Genomic DNA, 18,751 nt, shown 5'->3' with positions numbered 1-18,751 from the left:
GGAAGAGGTGTGCAGCAGGGATATTTGCAGCATAGTTGCTCAGTTTTGCGGGCGGTGGTTTTTCTTCTACTGGTAAGTGTCCTCCCCCTTTTCTTTTAAATGCTAGGCTGTTTTGTCTTCTCCGCTGTTGTGCAAGCCTTTCCTTGTAAATTTTAACTTCGTCCCGCTCCCCTCTTTTGCAAACGCAACACCCGGCAAAGGCCTTTTGCAAGAACGTTCCCCTCCAGAGAACTGGCAGTAGCCGGGCCATGAGGGAGTAAAGCACCGAGGCGCTTCACGGGGGGCTGCAAGAGTTCACGCCTACGCCTCTGATCTGACGGAAGCGCAACCGATGGAGCTGCACCACTCTTTAGGAGAGCGCAGCAGAAACGAGAAGAGCTAGAACCATGGATAGAATTGCTGCGACTTCTCCTGGCGCAACGCCACGGCCCTAGCGCTGTGGGGAAGGGGCACCGAGCCTGTCCAAGTACGAAGAGCGATCAGACGTTGCAATGGCAGTTTGAGAATAGGACGTGCTTTGGGCGTGGGAAGAAACAGATATACTCACCCTTCCTTCCCTGTAGAAACAGAGGCAACCCGATCAATGCTAATGTCAGTGTTAATCTCAAACGCCCATCTTGGCTGGCCGAGCACGAACAGCCCAGCCTCTACACGTGTCTATTGAGAAGCGAGTCCCCCGTGGTCAATGGGGCTTCCTTCCTAGCAAGCGTGACCAGGAGCTGATCTGAGGAGAAGCTTATAATGTGGGCAGATATGTTCTCTCCTTCTCCCCCCCCCCCACCTGCCATTTTATTTCCTTCCCCGATCACCCTTACCGTTTCTTCTGAGCGCCCAGCTTCAAACGATATGACGCAGTCGCGTTTTTCCAAGGTGGCTGTGTGAGTATGACAGTAGCGGCAGCTGTCGCCGTTTCTCTGGCTTCCCCCTGCCTGCTTAAAATAGTCACATGTTGCCTTTGGTGCATGTTCTACTATGTAGCTCAAGTGGCTACCTAGATAAGAACTTAAAATGCCCCTTGGTCAAAAACGGGTATCTGTGATATTCAGGCGAGGGAATTAGCTGTTCAAAAGCAGCTTGAAAACGCCTTACTACGAATCCTGAAGGTATTGGAACGTATGGTTAATGCAAAAGGATCTGGCAAGGCAAAGCATTCCAGAAAGGTACCACCAACCTTTTTGGATATAATGTGCTTGGCAACTAATGTAGAGACCTGTTGGTGCTGTCTAGCCCTTCTGATGTATGTGTGGAACACTTGCATATCTGCAGAGTAACCTAGTACAAGATAAGCTATCTCAATCTCATGGTCATCGTGGAGTTACCTTGAATATATATTTTTGAAAATGTCTATGCTATCCTTTGGTAAGTTTTCAGGATGGCGTATGACAGATAGCAGTAAATGTGTGAAACTTCTCAAAGGTAAAACTGGCATTAGTTTAATTGCTGCCTTGACAATCGTGGAATGATTTTACAGTCCCAAACTGCCTGTAACAAGCTTGGTTCTGAGGTGTTGTAGTTTTAACAAGAATTCCATGTAACTATGCCCTAAAATTGTTTTGAATAGTGTAGCTTCATAGACAATGGCAAAGATATCAGTAGAGGCCTGGGGGCTGCCTATACACTCTGAAAGCCCCACAATGGGTGCGTGCTGGTGCTACGTCAGTTATATAATGCAGCAGCCACCTCTAAGCTATCGCAGGGCTTTCCCGCAAAGCTGTGACTTTAAAAAATTGGAGACTTACCCGACTTTTTTGCTGGAACGAGGTGAATACAGCACATCCACAGTCTATCCTCGCTCCAGTGTTGTGGCAGAGGCATTCCCTGGGGTTGATGGCAACTCCTCCTGTGACCCCGCAGCAGAGAAAACACGGGATTTTGATTAACAAGGGGGCAACCTGGCACTGACTAGGTAGCCCCCTGGTCCTGTTTTAGCAGGACCTTCTTCTCCCACCACAAGAGGGATCAACTATCCTGGGGCAATGTCCTGTATTTTTATTTTGTTTGTGAGATGCGTTGGAAAGTGTTGTATCCTTAAAGACAGTATATAAATATTTCTGTTTGATAGAAACATCACTTCACCTTTTTTCCTACATACACACTTTTGTAACCTGGTGTAAAAGACATACACTGAGAATTAAAGAATTCTGAGCCCAGGAATTTGTTTTGAATATCAGAACTGAACAGAGCTCACAAAGTCCTCCCTTTTGCACACAAAAAATTTCTCCTTACTGCAAGTTCTCCATTTCAGTACTGTAATTATGGGGGAAAGAAAGTTATTTGCTGTTGCTTTTGTTAAATAGGATCAGAAAACTTTGTGATCTACTGCTGATCACTAGCTGCAGGTGCAGATCTTCTTTCTTCTAGCACTGCTATGCCTTGCTGCTTAATTGCACTGTTAGAGGAAGGAAAGGATCTACCGTATTGTGAGGCATTTCTTAGATGGAGCTGCAGCGTTACCCCACAATTGAGTATCCTGTATGTGTTTAGTTTAGCATGTCTGCTGAGTATGGAATGTTAGAACTGAGTGGGTGTGGTTTGTGATGTAATAGGTAGTATGGGGGGGAAAGGAGTATATAAAGAGTGACTGAGGGGAGGAGACGTTATGTTTTAGTTAGAGTATGTTAGGGTGTTAGGTTGTTGATGGGAGTAGAGATTGGAATTGTTTGTGGAGTGAGAGATTAATTGCTAGGGATTTGGTGTGGAGAGAGAGGTGGTTGGTATATGTGTGGAGTTTGGATTGGGCAGGATTGGAAGCATATTTTCATTTAAAACTTTTAACATGACACTAAACTTATTATTTTGTTTGCTACCAATTACCACGTGTCAGCTTGGCATTATTTACCTGCCTCATAGTTATCAAACACCCACACCAGAATATACCCACAGCAAACAGATCCTATATTAAACCTGTTTCCCACATAGATAGGGGAAAGGTTTTATTTAATCCTCCCTCAGGTTTTCAGGTGGTGGTGCTTAGCCTGAGAAGGGTTTATGCGGCGGGCCTAGTATAGGTGTAACATCACAGGAGCTCTGAATGGAAAAAAACAAAAGTGTTTAGAGCATCGGTCATCAGCCTCCTAAGGATTGGGAACTAAAAATGAGTCATGCCTTCTGTATATTCTTGGGCTAATTTTTAAAGTTAACATCCTATGCCTGCCTATTTGGAATTAAGTCCCACTGAGTTCTTGAGTATAATGGAACTTTTTCCCAAGTAAATGTTTATAGGAGTGCAGCTGTAACTTTGGTGTTTTTCCCCTTTTTGTGGGAAAGTGGAAGGAGAACAGTAGGGATGGATATACAGTCTAAAAAACCAGCTAAACATGGGCCTGTCTTAGAGGTAGGGTTAAAGTGAATATTTTTTTGTCTGAAAAATTGAAGATGACTGTGCCTATTAGTCTCTGAAGACCCTCCCAAGCAGTTAAGAGGTTTTTTTAAGGTCTTTGTTTTATAGCTGGCCTACTGCATCCCCAAAATCTTAGCTCTCAAGTGCACTCAAGAATTGTTAGGGTGTAGTAACATAACTTATTTATTACCTGGGAAGTGAAACAAACTGGCTAGAGTTCTGCTTTCTTTCTGAAATGAGCCCTTTCCAGTCTGCAAACCAGGGATGGGCAACTTGTGCTCTTCCAGATATTGATGGATTGCAATTCCCATCAGCCTTAGCCAGCAGAACCAATGGTAAGGGGTCCCAGGAGTTGTAGTCCAACAATATCCGGAGGAGCACGAGTTGCTTACACCTGCTGCCAAAAGTGTACACCTGTCCCAGGTAGGAATAGGTGTTCCTTGGGCTTCCCTGTCACTGGGTCATGGGACAGACCCAAACCTCTTCATGTTCTGCATGTGTGAGTTCACTCAAACAAGGCACTTGCTTCTCTTGCAAACAAATCTGAAAGTAGAGCACTAATGGGAGGGTGTGTGGAACAAATACTAATTGATTATATACATTTGTAGTGATGAGGTTTGCAAAGTCATTTTTCTGAATTTAAAACTTGCTCTCTTCTTGCTAATAAACTGGTGTAAGGCAAAAAAAGAGGCAGAACCGATCTTAAGGTTCCAATTTTGTAACATGGGCTCCCATTAGTCCTAGGTGGAATTCAAGTGTGGTGTTTTCTTTCCTTATGTATAGTATAGTTAATGGGAATTTGCCATAAATAGGAATTTGCCATAAAATATTGGGAGTTCCCCCCGTCTGGATTCTGATTTTTCTTGCCACCTTCCTCCCTCAGCTTCTGGCTGTCTGACCTTCTCTCTCTTTCCCTTTGGTTTATCATGTGACTTTTTTTTCCTCCCCAGTTCCCCCCCACCCCTTCCTGGACAATCCCTTCTGAGGATGTCCCAGCACTTGCCTAGACCCGTCACACCTTCCCCACCAGCTACCCCTGCCACCCCCACTGGAGATCCTCAACCACACCTACCCAATTTCCCCCAGCTTACAAAGCAACAGTTTTTCCTTTTCTTTTGTGGATGGCCGGAAAGCCTCGGCTTACTGTCACCTGCCCTTTTTTTCTAAAGTAAACCAAGCGGCTGCCCCTGGAGGCATACTGGGCTCATGGGTGCCATGTTGCTGACCCTTGAGTTAACCCAGTTCTCATCCTGGGTTATCCTAGTCTTAAAAAGTATGCTGGTTTAGTATATGTTTTTGCTCCTGCAGAACGAATAACTGGGTTTGACAATTACGACTTGAGTCAGGGTGAAATTGGATGCAAGAATTCTCTGCTATCTTGACAAGGCTGTGAAAAACAAGCCAAAGGCGGGGGCGGAACCAAGGATATCTTCTGAAAAATATTATTTGTAAAAAAGTTTATTGGAAGTGCCAAGTGCCTACGTGTTTCGGACACAATGTGTCCTTCCTCAGGGCTTATTTTTAACAAGGTTTTGCAGTAATAAGCCCTGAGGAAGGACGCATTGCATCCGAAACGCGTAGGCACTTGGCACTTCCATTAAACTTTTTTACAAATAATATTTTGCAGAAGATATCCTTGGTTCCGCCCCCGCCTTTGGCTTGTTTTTCACTCCCTCACGGGGTTTTCCTTCTTTTTCCGCACATCTTGACAAGGCTGCCTGTAATGGCTAGGGAAAAGTACACCACTATATGATGTGTATACCAATAAGATTAAGATCAGGTTTGTTTTTAAAGTCTGTAATAAAACTTGAGGGCTTGAAGAGATCACTTGATTTATGTTTGATATTTATAAGATGCCTTGTAAAATTTCTGTTTGTATTTACCCAGTAAGATGCCTTGGAAAGACAATAGTCCTGAAAGGTGACTAAGAAATGGCTTAAATAACTAAAAGCTGAATTCCACAGTCTTTGTAGTAATATGATTTCATACTTCTGCTAGGCATGGGGAATCACAAGGAGTTGAGTCACTAAAAATCTTGCATTTTTCCCTGACTTCTCAGGGCTTACCAGGCGTTGTCTATGTACTTTTAAGCCTAGATTGAGGACTTGGATTGTCTTGGATTTTTTTATATATATATGTTGTCACTGTGTGCTGTTTGTTTATATATTTTATACCTGAGAGAGCACCTTCTCCCTTACCAACCTGCCCGGTCACTGAGGTCATCCGAGGGCCTGCTCCTGGTGGTTCCACCTAGATCCATCCTCCGATTGGAATTCACCAGGGGAAGAGACTTCAGCATGGTGGCGCTCCTCCTGTGGAATTCCCTGCCTCTGGAGGTCAGGCAGGCGCTAACCTTGTACTCCTTTTGGCGCCTCCTGAAAACATCTTTATTCCAAGAAGCCTTTCTTTAACATGCAGCCTTGGATTTCTGATTTTTGCTTCTTTTTAAATTTTGTTTTAACTGTTTTATTCTGTTTTTATTTTCATTTTACCTTGTACACCGCTCTGAAATTTTTCAATGGGGAGCGGTATATAAATATTCTAAATAAATAAATAAATAGTTTTATACTTCGTATAATATATCTTTAATGGTTTTTAATCTGTGTGAACCGCCCAGAGGGCTTCGGCTATGGGGCGGTATATAAAGTAATAAATGAATCCTCTCTTATTAGCTATTTCTTTTCTTTTTTATTGTGATTATTAAAACAGAACAAAATTAAATCATGAAGAAGGAAAACAAAGAAACATTACATGTATAGGAATATCATCATTTTTTCCATCAGGTATACTGTTCATTAAAAAAAAAAAAGGTGGGGGGAGAGTTATGCATAGATTTCAAGAAAGGCAGACCAAATATCCATGTACTTATGCAGTTGCATCTATATAACACCCATTCAAATGTTGAGAGCATTGTTAAGTCCTCAATCAGTTACATTATGGGAGGTGAGCATTTGTCCTTCCAACGTAATAATATGTCTTTTAGCTGTCATAAGGGCTCTGAAAATCCATTTGCACTGACCATGTATTAACTTCCAAGAAGTCAGTAGGTAGTTTAGGAGGACATGCACATCATTCCATATTAAAGATAGTTTCAGTTCAAAGTTTATCATTATTGTAATCTCCTCCCAAAAGGGGGCAACTACTGGGCATCAGCAAAACATATGAATTAAAGAAGCATTGGGTGCAATACATCTCCAACAATTATGCAAGTTAGACCAGTCCTTATTGAAAAGGCATTGTGGAGTCCAATAAACCTGGAACAAGATTTTTTGCTGAATAAGATGGAGCCTAAGATCCATAGAGGCTTCAGATACAGGTGCCCCCGCAACAACTCTCCTTTCTGCCAAGCTGTACGCAGTAGAAATTCTTTGGTTGAAGCACATAGAAGCTGAATAACTGGCCCCTTTCTGGACCCACGTATAGAACCTCCAGGCACACGATAGGCGCTTTCAATATCCAGCTGGAAATCCTCAGAGAGTACAAACAGCTCACACAGCAATTTCTCCTCCACTTAGCTCTAAGGATTAAAAACTAACTCTTGAGATAAAAGGCCTTTGCTCAAGGCCTATTTTGGCACTTGTACAGATCAGTCTGCTTGTCTCAAGATATCCAGTACTAATCAAAACATCTTCTTGCTTTATAGGTTAAGGAGGAACTATTAAGAAGATGAAGCGTTTCTTGATCACTGCTTTGATCACTATCTTCATTCTGGCTTTGTTCAGCCACTCTGGTAGGTATTGGAGCGCTCCAGTAAAATGTTTCAAAGCTAGAGCAAGGGACTGAGCAAAAAACGTAGAGGAGTTGGTGACTCGTATTCCTACAGCTAAATAGAAAGGATCTGCTGGTGATTTATTGCCAACTGTGGGCCCAAAATGATTAACATTTCCAAAAATGATTAACATTAACAGTGGGCCCAAAACGATTAACATTTCAAAAATGATTAACATTAACAGTGGCCCAAAAATGATTAAAAGTCTGGTGAGCTATGATGCAGTAACTGAAGGACCTTATCTTGTATCTTGGAGGCAATCCTTCCGGGATGTGATAGGATTTTCCTTGAACTGGGAAGACAGTAACTGCCCTAGTCACTTTGTAGGAGGATCTCTGGTGAGGGACCAACAGGGAGAGTGTGCATCTCTTGGTTTTGTCCAAGAGTGCTTGAAGTTGTATGGCTACGACCACCTGCTCGAGCACCATACAGGAAAATGTAGAGGCAATGTAGTGTCTAAATATCATCAGGAAATCAGGATTGTAGCTGCAGATGTTTGTAGTAGGTTTTGTTTTTATGCTGGTGTTTTGTTGCTGCTTTTGCTATTGTTACTATTTCTATTACCCTGTTGGATTTTATAATGTGAGTTTTATTGTTGGACACTGCCTTGGGAGAGCTCCTGCCCTGAAAGGCAGCCAAGAAATGTTTCAAATAGATACATCTGATTGTGATTCTTGTGTAGATGTTGTGTTTCATAATCAGCAGTTCTAGTTTGAATGGAAACTAAAAAGAATTGGTTTGTTCCTGTTCTTTTAAGTTTGTTGTGACTACCTAGCTTCTGATGCTGAACTGAGGTTAATACCATGGTAGCAGTAAGGAGAGCAGTCTTCTATACACAGCCAGTGGATGTGCTGTTTATTCCTTCCCTCACCATTGCTGCAAGTAACTGCATTGCAACATGGATCTCCCTTCTGGGATCCAAATTAAGTTCAAGGCTGCAGTAAATCTTTTAGCCTAGCTAATTCAGCAGTCCATTAAAATACTTTCATAGGAGCTGTTCGTGTGAGCTGTCTTGTCTCAGCAACCATACTGATGTTCAGTTTGAGTGGTCCATGTTATATTGGGCCTTCAAATATTCCAGCATGACTGAGTTAACAGAGCCCAAAAAAAAGTGTCTTCCACTGTGCTACGGTACCACATGAAGGAGTTCTTGCACAAACTGAAACTTTTAAATTTAGCTCTTATACCTGAGGGATTCCCACAATGCCCCTGATGTGCCTTGCATTTGCGAACCAAGCTGGAGTTTATTCCCAAAATCAGGGAACCTTTTTGGTGGGGGTGGGGGTTGGCATAAAAAGCAGTTTGCACAAATTGTGGCTGCAATTAGTGTAATACAGTATGTGCAAGTTATTTTACACAAACTAAAAAATAAAAACAAAATGTAAATCATGAGCTGGCATGACTCGAAGCAGAATGAGTTGGGGCAGTTCAGAAGAATGTGAGCCAAAGTCCAGGGAGGCGAACTGACTAAAGCTCAGCAAGCTTCACCCCCAGATGGATTCCTCCGACGTCCCTGACTTGACATAGCTCACAACCACTAATGTGTTGACAGTGAGGAAGAAGGCAGTAGAGCCCTCCACAGTTGTGGTGGTCATAGGACCAGATGACTCTGCCAATTGTGGTCTAATTGTGCTTGCATAAAACTGTACTTCCTCCTTAAACTGTTGTTCAGCTGAAGGCTTCTGAGTGGGAACCCACTAGACAAGGTCCCCTTTCAAAAGCCTGGCTGCTGGTCATACATTTTTAGGTCAGGCTGGCCCAACTCACTGGCTCAGTAGTATTTATGTAGAATTCAAACCCCACCCCACTGTTCTTCATCCAGCCCTGACCACTCCCCACACCTTCCCATTTGATTCTGTAGTTCAGCTGAGTTGCACGGCTGCATCAGAACTACCTAATAACAGGTTCCAATCATTTACTTCAATTAATTCAGGATACGATCCTTTTTCATTATTGCTAGAATAGTATTGGAGTTCAAGCTTTCTACCAGGAATTTGGTTTCATGAAGGAAACCTGCATTTAGACAACCTACATTTTTCTTTCATTTAGGAAGTGCCCTAACATGTTTCCGGTGTGAACGGAGTCCATGTACGAACAACGTGACGTGTCCAGCAACAGATAATCGCTGTATGGTGGCTTACCTAGGTAAGTGTGCTACCTTACATCACATGCTTTACTTGTAATAAGTATAACAAATACCTATTTGATTTACTTCAGAAAAAGAGGTAGTTGCACTGGGCTCAGCTTTTATAAGAACATAAGAGGAGCCATGCTGGATCACACTGAGGGTCCATTGAGTCCAGAGTGGCTAACCAGCTGCCCGTGGGAACCCCACAAGCAGGACATGAATGCAACGTGTTCCCCAGCAACTGGTGTACAAAGGTCTACTGCCTCGAATACTAGAGGTAGCATATAGCCATCAGGATCCCAGTAGCCATTGATAAGCTTTTTCCTCCCGAAGTTTGCCCTGTCCCCTTTTAAAGCCATCCAAATTGCTGGCCAATTATATCTATTTTTGCTCCTACACATTTTCCCAAATGTTTTGACACAATGACGTGTCCTCATAAGTTTGCGGCTGCCAGTGGAAGTGTCTGCGGGTGTCACATTGGGGACCCCTGCCTTAACATTCTGTACAGCCTGGAAGTTTACAGTACCTTGTAAGCACGTGTTTGAGATTTTATAAACACCTTATTTGTTTTGTTACACTTGTGTCCTGTAACCCATAGAGACGTGTACAATTCTCCTCTCCATTTTATCCTAACAAGAACACTGTGAGGTAGTTTAGACTAAGAGTCAATGACTGGTCCAAAGGAAGGACGTACAGTGCCATGGGTGTGGATGTTAATTGCTTAGGGAGTTGTTGCCCTTTTTTGTTAAGAATTTAATAACTGGCTACAATGCTAATCCTATAGGGATGGTATGGAGTCATTGAAGACTTGCCTTTTAAACCTCTTTTTTCACCCCTCCTTCTTTTCCCTTTTCCTCCTCCTCCCCTCTAATTTTCAGGGTCTTAACAGGCAGTTAAATTGTATGTATGATAATCTTGGATTTTCTTTTTCTTTTTTTTAAGGTAACAGAAATACGTCTAACTGCTGGCAAGATGCCAATTGCAATTTGGACTACATTGGGAAAACTTTCAGTAGTACAAGCTTTTCATTCAGATGTTGCTCAAGAGACTTGTGTAACGGCAGCCCAGTTACAACCGGCAGCAAGATAGTCCTTGGCATAGCTTCTTTGCTTACAATAATCCAGGTGCTTTGTTTCTAATCTGGAGCAGAAAAGGCGTGCTATTTGTTTAAAATTTACTTAATACCTATAGACAAATAGCCTTTGCAGAAAGCACCAAGCTTGGACAGGAGAGAATGAGTAAGTCATGGAAAACCAATGTGTAGTAGTATGAAACGTGTTTACTATGCTTCAGTTGCTGCATTGCTTGTGTCTTTCCTTGCAATACAGCATTCTACTTGCAAGTTTATATCAAATCTGTGTGGGTAACCTTTACGCAGTTGGGTAATGGAAGCTTCTGATAATGAAATAGCTCTAGTTCTTGGGGAAAGTTTCTAAATCACTTGAAATTACCAACTTTTTTTTCATCTTGACCTGTTTGCAAAATTGTATTATCGTAATAAAGTGGCTACTGTAATGTATACTCAGATTAACAAGTTTTTCATCACAGGGCTCTTTTGGTTCAGAACTGGTCAAAAGCTTCTCCTGATGAGTATCAAATGTATTTACTTCCCTGCCTACTGTCAATGTGTTTGCTTCCCTGTTCCTTCAGTTTTGCTGATCTCTATTTTCGTGTTAGAATAACCTTCTTGTAGTCCAATCAAAACATCATGTGACATCCCCATCATTTGTCTGAACTCATAATAATTTCTAGTTGTAATTAGCAGCATTTCAAACCATTTAGCAATTTATACTTATTTTATTTATTTATTTACAATATTTATATGCTGCACCCCATTCAAAATTTTGGAATGGTGTACAAGATAAAATAAAATAACACATTAAAATGATTTTTAAAAAATCAAATGCAAAGTGAACCGTAGCTGATCATCAAGGGAAGGCTTCCTGGAATAACGTCATTTTCAGGAGGTGCTGAAAGGAATACAAAGTTGGCACCTGCCTGACCTCCAGAGGCAGGGAATTCCATAGGAGGGGGTCTACCACGCTGAAGGCTGTTCTCCTGATGGACTCCAATCAGAGGATAGGTCTATGTGGAACCACCACGAGCATGCCCTTGGATGACCTCAGTTGACCGGGCAGGTTATATCAGTACATGCCACTCACACTATCAGTATGAATAGTAAGTAAACGTATTCTATACAATCCCTGGAATCTAGTGTCCATTTTGCTTTGCATTCTGGAAGCCGGAGGCTTAACTTCATTAAATTCACCTGTTAGGAGCATTGACTCTTGCTTAATTGATGATATTCACCATGCATATATGCTTTGCATAGTGGACAACTGCAATGCAATTAGCAACTTGCCAATGCTAGTGCTGCTTTCATATTCTTTTATACAATGTTAGATAGCTGTTTGTGTAATACATTTCACGTATAAAAGTAACTTCAAAAGTAGGGGCGTGTCTTGTTCAGATTTTCTGAGTTGTTGGAACTGCTGCTGAATTAGTACTAGTCCACAAAATTGGTTCAGATTAGTGATCTTAATGTTAGACACTTACCAGTATGATTAGGTTCTAAGGAGGTTACGCTGCTCTAGTGTTGCCCAAGAAACATTTCAAATATATGGGAGGGCTGCATAAAGAATGACATCTTCGCTTCTTAAGTGCATCAGTCCTTCCCCAGCAGCCCACCCCCTGTTTCCTGCTCAATATAGTTCAGGACAAGGTGAATTGATTTTAAATCAGGGTGATACAGAGAGGTTCATCAGGTGAGCATTTTATCGCATACTTGCTACTGCCCACTTACGGACGTGCACGCGTCCTTTAGATGTCAACTTCCATGTCCCGCTCCTTTTTCCGTCACAAAATAGACCCCTTTTAATCTGGCTTTTTAAAACAACAACAATGTACCCCAATCTCCTGCTGTGTGCAGGAAAAGCTATGCAATTAAACTGGCCCCTGAATGGGCCACGTGGTCTTTGTTTATTTCCTCCTCCCCCTCAGGGCAGAAGAGGAAGTAATGCGTGGGCAGAGAAGCGATGGTAAGGAAATGTGATTTTCCCTATTGATGATGCTCAGAAAGCAATCCTATAGCCCCTCAACAGTGGGTGGGGGGCGGGGGGATAGGATACTTTGAATTTATGGATTCAAGGTTGAAGACAGTGCTCTGATCTCAGAGCTGGGATTCCCTGCTCCCTCCCCACTGGGGCAGACAGAACTGCACTAGCTGCTTCTCCAAGTTGGAAAAATGACCTTGAAGAGGAGTTGTTTTGGTGGGGAGAGAAGGGAGGGGACTATTGAGGTCAGAATATGAGCTAGCCCAAAGCTTCTCCAGTCTCCTTCCTTCCTCCTCCAACATGCCCCAGCAACACAGGCCCATCTAGCTAAAATGGGAGAATGGAAGGAGCAGCAGAGGCAACAATTTCTTCTGCCGCTCATCCTGCTCTGCAATGAATGCTCATCAGTCTCCATGTTGCGAGGTGTATGTGCATCAGGTGAGAAAGTAGTGGGATTGTGCCCTTAATTCATGACTTAAATCAGCAAGAAAAAAGGTTGATTTAAATGACGTTTCTCATTGAAACGTTTTCATATTTCTTGAACTATGGTGCAAATCTGACCTCTAAACCATTTTAATTTACAACTATATATACTGCTTTGTTCTTACAAGCAGGGTTTGCATCATTTTTTCTTGATGTGTATATTTTGCATTCTTTCACGTTTTACCTATAGAGGGAATGTTCTCTAAATACTCAGTATAGGGTCTTTCTTATGATCACCACCTAAGACAGTTTGGTTAACAATGAAATCCAGTATGTGTCTTATCAGAAATAAGTTTCATTGAGTTCAGTGGGACTTCCTCCTATGCAAGATAATATAGTATTGCAGTTGCACACTGGACAAGTTAGTATTTACTTTTTTAAAAAATAAAGTCCAACTTAATTTTTAAAAATCATTTTTAATCTTTTAATCTACTGTGCTATATTGTATTTCTGTCTTAACATAAATCCTAAATGGCCTCCATTTTTACACAAGTGATTTTAAGTAGAGAAACATTCAATACATTCTGGACCTGACAGGAAGGACTGCTACCACTGCAATACACTGCCTCCAAAGCCCAGCCCCACCAGATGGTCCAGAAGTATTTTGTGATAGATGCTATCAAAAGCTACTGAAAGAACTAGTAGGCCTCATCCCCCCTCCCCATCCAGTTCCTGGCGTAGGTCATCCACCAAGGAGACCAAAGCAGTCTCAGTCTCATATATCCCAGTTGAAATCCCAATTTAAATGGGCCCAGGTAGTCAGTATCATCCAAATGCATCTGGAGCTGTGAGGCCACCTTCTCAATCATCTTAGCCAAGAATGGAATAATTGAGACTGCCCTGTAACATTACTAATCTGTTGAGTCAAGGGAAGATTTCTTTAATGGAGGCGTTATTATTCCATTCTTCAGGCAAGGGGGAACATACCCCTCTTACCATGTGGCCTATCCTGTCCTGATTAATTTAATCAGACAGGATGGGAAAGGGTTGAGCAGGCTAGTGGTAGCCCTCACCTGTCCAGACAACTCCTCCATTTCAAGATCTGTAAGCTGAAAAGAATCCAAATCTATTAAGAACCTAAGAAGTGCCCTGATGCTGGATCAGACCAAGGGTCCATCTAGTCCAGCACTCTGTTCACACAGTGGCCAACTCACCATCGGCCAGGGACCAACAAGACAGGCCATGGTGCAACAGCACACTTCCACCCATGTTCCCTAGCAACTGGTGCACACAGGCTTATTGCCTCAAATACTGGAGGTAGCACACAACCATCAGGGCTAGTAGCCATTGATCGCCTTCGCCTCCAGGAATTTATCCAACCCCCTTTTAAAGCCATCCAAATTGGTGGCCATCACTTACATCTTGTGGTAGTGAGTTCCATAATTTAACTATGCACTATGTGAAGAAGTACTTCCTTTATTTGTCCTGGATCTCCCACCAATCAGCTTCATGGGATGACCCTGGGTTCTAGTATTTTGAGAGAGAGAGAGAGAAATGTCTCCCTATCCACATTCTCCATACCATGCATTGGACAGGAACTGCCAAGGTTCCAGCCTTCTAACCCACTCCAGTGTTGGAGACCAAACCAAGGCAAAACTGAGTGACTTTATTCTTAAAGATTGAGACAAACTGTTCACCGCAATGGGAGAAGAGTGAGGAACCTAGCTCTTTGCCATGGGGGGGAAAAGTCAAGGTTTCAAAAAGAGTTAGCACTAAGCGAATTTATTCCGAGTTTGCCTTTGGTCAACATGACCCCCAATGGAATAGAGGCTAAATTCAGTCACTTCTCTTAACTGGTTAGGAGGGTTCAAGGAGAACCCAGTTTGGTTTTGGTTGAGTGCTACACTCTGCAGGGCTTAAGGGAACCTGACACAACTTGCTGAGCTTTGGTCTCCCATAATTGCCTTGTTTTTATAGAGGCAGGATGAAATGCCTATTCATCAGTGAAGCAAGAACCATGTAGCCCTGATACTGATCTGCCTGGTGACAGGTAAATCGGGTGGTGTTTATTATTTAGTTATAAAGCACTAAAATATTGAAAAATAAGGCAGTCCCTGCCCACAGGCTCACAATATAGTAGATATAAAAGAAAAAAAAGGGAATGGGGAGGGAAAAGGAACATAAGCATTAGAGCAGCAGCTCCTTCTCTAGCTGATGGATGGGATCAGGCTGGTTTCTCTGTGGTCATAATGCCCTTGCTGGCAGATGGGAGAAAGATGGATGGATGCTGTCAGAGTGTGCTGCCCTTCAGCTCTCCAGTCCCAAGGCAAATGTGGGCCAGAGCCAAGTGTTCTGTTTGGCAGACGGGTGACGCAACCTCCCTGCAGCTGCTCTTTCAGCTCTCAATTTTCCTGATCTCGCATTATCAAGTCTCGTTCTACCCTTTGTGTTGCCCAAAGCCTGGGTTATTTATATCTTGAGTTGCTCCTTTGCAACTAGGCATCCCAAATTCTGAGCGCCCTCTCATTTCCTTATTTGCCTCCACCTATGTCTCTCTTTCTCCACTCTTTTCATTCCGTAGATCGAATCAAGTTTACAATGCAATGTGTTGGCTAACTTTCAGAAAAAATGATGCAGCTATTTGGATGGATACACCCACACATGCCCGCACCTCAAAATGAAGATACAGAGTTGTGCTATCATACTATACCAGTGGTGAATTACGATAAAGAATAGATATTTCCAAAGCCCTGAAAATTATGGCACAAACATACCTTTGAACTCAAATAACCATTCTACACAGTTATTTCATGCTTATACATTTGTTAGCCATCTCACTTCCTAAAATATAGAATGTTCACGTTGTATAGATAGGAAGTTATGACCATTTAGAAGACACCATGATTGGATTCAGCAGGCTCTTCCAGGAGCAGGAAGCCTCTTCTAACTTAGCACAAGATCCTTGTATGAACAGAACCAAAACTCAGAGATGTGTTTGTGTTAGGCATTGCACAATCTCTTTCTCAAGGTTGCAAATGACTGACTTCCTTTAGTAGTTCACAGAATAGCACCACTGCCAGAATCTCTTCTGTGGGCATATGTCTGGATCCAACCTCATAGATCTCCAGTATTGTGTCCATGGGAAATGATAGGTGACCCAATAAGCTAGAGTCCGCTCAAGAAAAAAAAATGCACACAGATACATGGGTGCGTATGAACTTTCATCTGCCATTGAGTATTCAAAGCATGAATGCCCTATGAGAATTAAGGATTTTGGAGGAACTATGACATTTTGAATTTCAGATGGGGAGCTAGAATCTTTCAACTAGAAGGGCCAAACTAGATTACGTTAAATGTGTAGTTTGTTTGTTCTTAAATTGCAGCAGGATAGGACGATCTAGATTGATGGGGCATTGGGGGGGGGGGGGGGCTTTTTCCTGTGTGCTGCAGTCCTAATAGAAATCCTCTATTTTTGTCAGAGATGATGCATGGCATGAAAGGGTTAGCTGCTCCCACCCCAAACCCAGGCTGGATCTCCAACCTCCACCTGTGGCTACTATTTTTAAAGTATGTAAGAGCAAACCACATTTCTACCATAATGTGCAGTTTGGCCCTTAAAAAGGCAGTGTTTTAATTAGCATTTGATGGTGTTTTTGTGAAGACAGCAAGGTTCAGAAGATAAAAGTGCTTTTCTTGCAGTTTTTTTGACTTCTATATTATTTTTTCTGACTTCCCCTTTACTTTCCAATGATTTCTAAAATTTGTGCCAAACTTACAAAAGAAACTACAATGGAGAAGAGGAAAGTGATACATCTACCATGAGTGTTTCTAGAGGAACAGCTCCTAGTGCTACAAAACCATTGTATTTCCCCTGTAAGCTACGTGAGGAATTGCAATGGGGCTTTCCACACTACCAAGGCCTTAGTACTTTTTGTGTGTATACATCTTGCTATAGTCTCTCCACATTAAAGGGGCAGGACATAACATGTTTCCAGACAATGATGCATTGTGGAATTGCCATGGGTTGTTGACTCATATTTTATAGGGGCCTCCTCAAGACATCCATTTGTAATCTCATGTATTTCCAGGGCTTTTTATGAAAAAGTCTGACTTTTTGAGAAGGATGGAAGAGTAATGACATCTCCACAAGTGTAGATGCCCTCAGTGCTTAGCGTGTTGTCTGAACAGGTCCTCTACAAGGTTAAAATTATTTGGAACTATTTATATGCCTCCTTTTGCTACTTTCCCCCCTCATACCATTTTCTTATATTAAACTTGAATAAACCTTTTTGGTTTGGACTCTGGAGTTGTCTTTTGATTTGCATGGGTCTATCCCACAAATGTTCTAAGCCATTTGGGTCATGCTATATGCTTAGAATGAGAGGTTCTGGGAGTCACAGATTGGACCCTGGCTGCCACTATCAGAGGCAGAAAGCCTATACACACCATTTGCTGTGGAACATGGGTGGGAGAGTGCTGCTGCACCTGTGCCCTGCTTGTGGGTTCCTGGTCGGCAGCTGGTTGGCCACAGTGTGAACAGAGTGCTGGACTAGATAGATCCTTGGTCTGATCTATCATGGCTCCTATGTTCTTATGCTAGTAGACAAGTGAGGACTTTGTGGAGTGTTCCTCTTCTCACTAAATAACAGATCATAGGTTTCTTCCTCACCCATGCCCTGGTATAAAAGGAAGAAGTGGTGAAAGCCACCAGTACAGCTGTAGCCTGATCTGCATCAAAGGACAGCTGCATTGGCATTTGTGACAAGACATATCTATAAAAATCCTAGAAAGCTCAAGCCAATATTACATTTCCTCTCCTTTTAGGTGGTGATCCTGTTTATTGCTCATATTTTACTGGGGGAGGAAAAGGACATATCTATCTTTGTTTCGTCTGACCGTCTATAGCCACCCACTTGCCAAAATGTGTTGGCATTTATCTATAGTCAACACGAAAAAGCAGTAATGGGAAACAAAAAACCATTTACCCTCACTCGAGATCTGCGTGCATGGACTTCCAGTTCTTCTTTGCCAATGAGAACCAAAAGTCCCAGAAAAAGCTGTGCATTGGGTAACTGCCTATCGAACCTACTGTGGCCAAGATATCCAGAGCAGAATCTTATCAGCTAATCTTAAAGCGGAAATGAGCTCATATTTCAAATACTCCTTGAGGCATGCCAAGCCCAGGAGTTGTAGCATTTTATAGATTATATCCCAGCTGATACAGACCTGGAGACATATGGTCCCTCTGGGAGTAGGTGTGAGTGAGCACCTTTCTGTACTACCTGGAGCTTCTGAACCACATGTAGAATGTGTTAAATAACGACTTTAAGAGCAAGACCATGGACAATTGTCAGATCCCTCTGATCTGGAAAAGGCCACAACTGATAAAAGGCACAGTGTCATCCTTGACTCCTTCAAGTGGAAGTTGTTTTTGTTTTGCCCTGTAGGGCAAATGGCAGCTCTGTCAAGTGGTTGGGGTTGGAGGGTGAGGAGATTTCCATTACAAAAACTGCAATGAAAATGTATTAAACCCTCTCTCAACTAATGGCATGATCTTGATTGGATTGCCCTCCCCACTCCATCCCAGTTGCTACTAACCCTTTAGAAACAGTAGCCACATTCACAGATGTCCTGCTGTCAAATCTAGCTCAGAGTTTCTACTTTTGCCACAGGCATTGGAATGCACATGTGTTGACACTCCCCGGCTCCACAACACAATGTATTGTGAAGCAGAAGTTACGGCGTGAGTTGGGGGTCATTGCAGCTGTCTCTTTTTTCAATTTGGTTTCCAGCCCCACAGCTGTTTTATTTTCTTTCTTTTTCCTGATCCCTACCAGTATTCTCAGTTATTTTCCCCATCCCTGATGTGTGTCAATGGTGGTCACTGGCATGGTTATAGGGAAACTCAGTCTATGATAGCCCTGTTTGTTTATTTATTTATTTATTACATTTCTATACTGCCCAATAGCCGGAGCTCTCTGGGCGGTTCACAAAAATGCAACAAGCTCTGCTTCATATATAGGCAGGGCTGGCCCTAG

General features: G+C 42.5%; 1 protein-coding gene across 2 annotated transcripts; it reads left to right on the top strand.

Moving 5' to 3' along the window:
* Positions 1 to 10,756, top strand: LOC134393728 (CD59A glycoprotein-like). Of its 2 annotated transcripts, XM_063118808.1 has the most exons (5): positions 13 to 72; positions 6,050 to 6,123; positions 6,984 to 7,070; positions 9,159 to 9,254; positions 10,180 to 10,756. In XM_063118808.1, exons 3-5 carry the CDS (start codon positions 7,007 to 7,009, stop codon positions 10,374 to 10,376), a joined length of 357 nt encoding a protein of 118 aa, XP_062974878.1. In that variant the 5' UTR covers positions 13 to 72; positions 6,050 to 6,123; positions 6,984 to 7,006; the 3' UTR covers positions 10,377 to 10,756. The 2 variants fall into 2 exon arrangements, with proteins under 2 accessions (XP_062974879.1, XP_062974878.1); XM_063118809.1 differs by lacking the exon at positions 6,050 to 6,123 and having other exon boundaries at positions 1 to 72.
* Positions 10,757 to 18,751: the final 7,995 nt, after the last annotated feature.

The sequence above is a fragment of the Elgaria multicarinata genome, chromosome 2, assembly GCF_023053635.1.
Source record: "Elgaria multicarinata webbii isolate HBS135686 ecotype San Diego chromosome 2, rElgMul1.1.pri, whole genome shotgun sequence".
NCBI lineage: Eukaryota > Metazoa > Chordata > Lepidosauria > Squamata > Anguidae > Elgaria > Elgaria multicarinata.
Note: the sequence above shows the minus strand (reverse complement) of the source record. Positions and strands in the feature narration are given on the sequence as shown.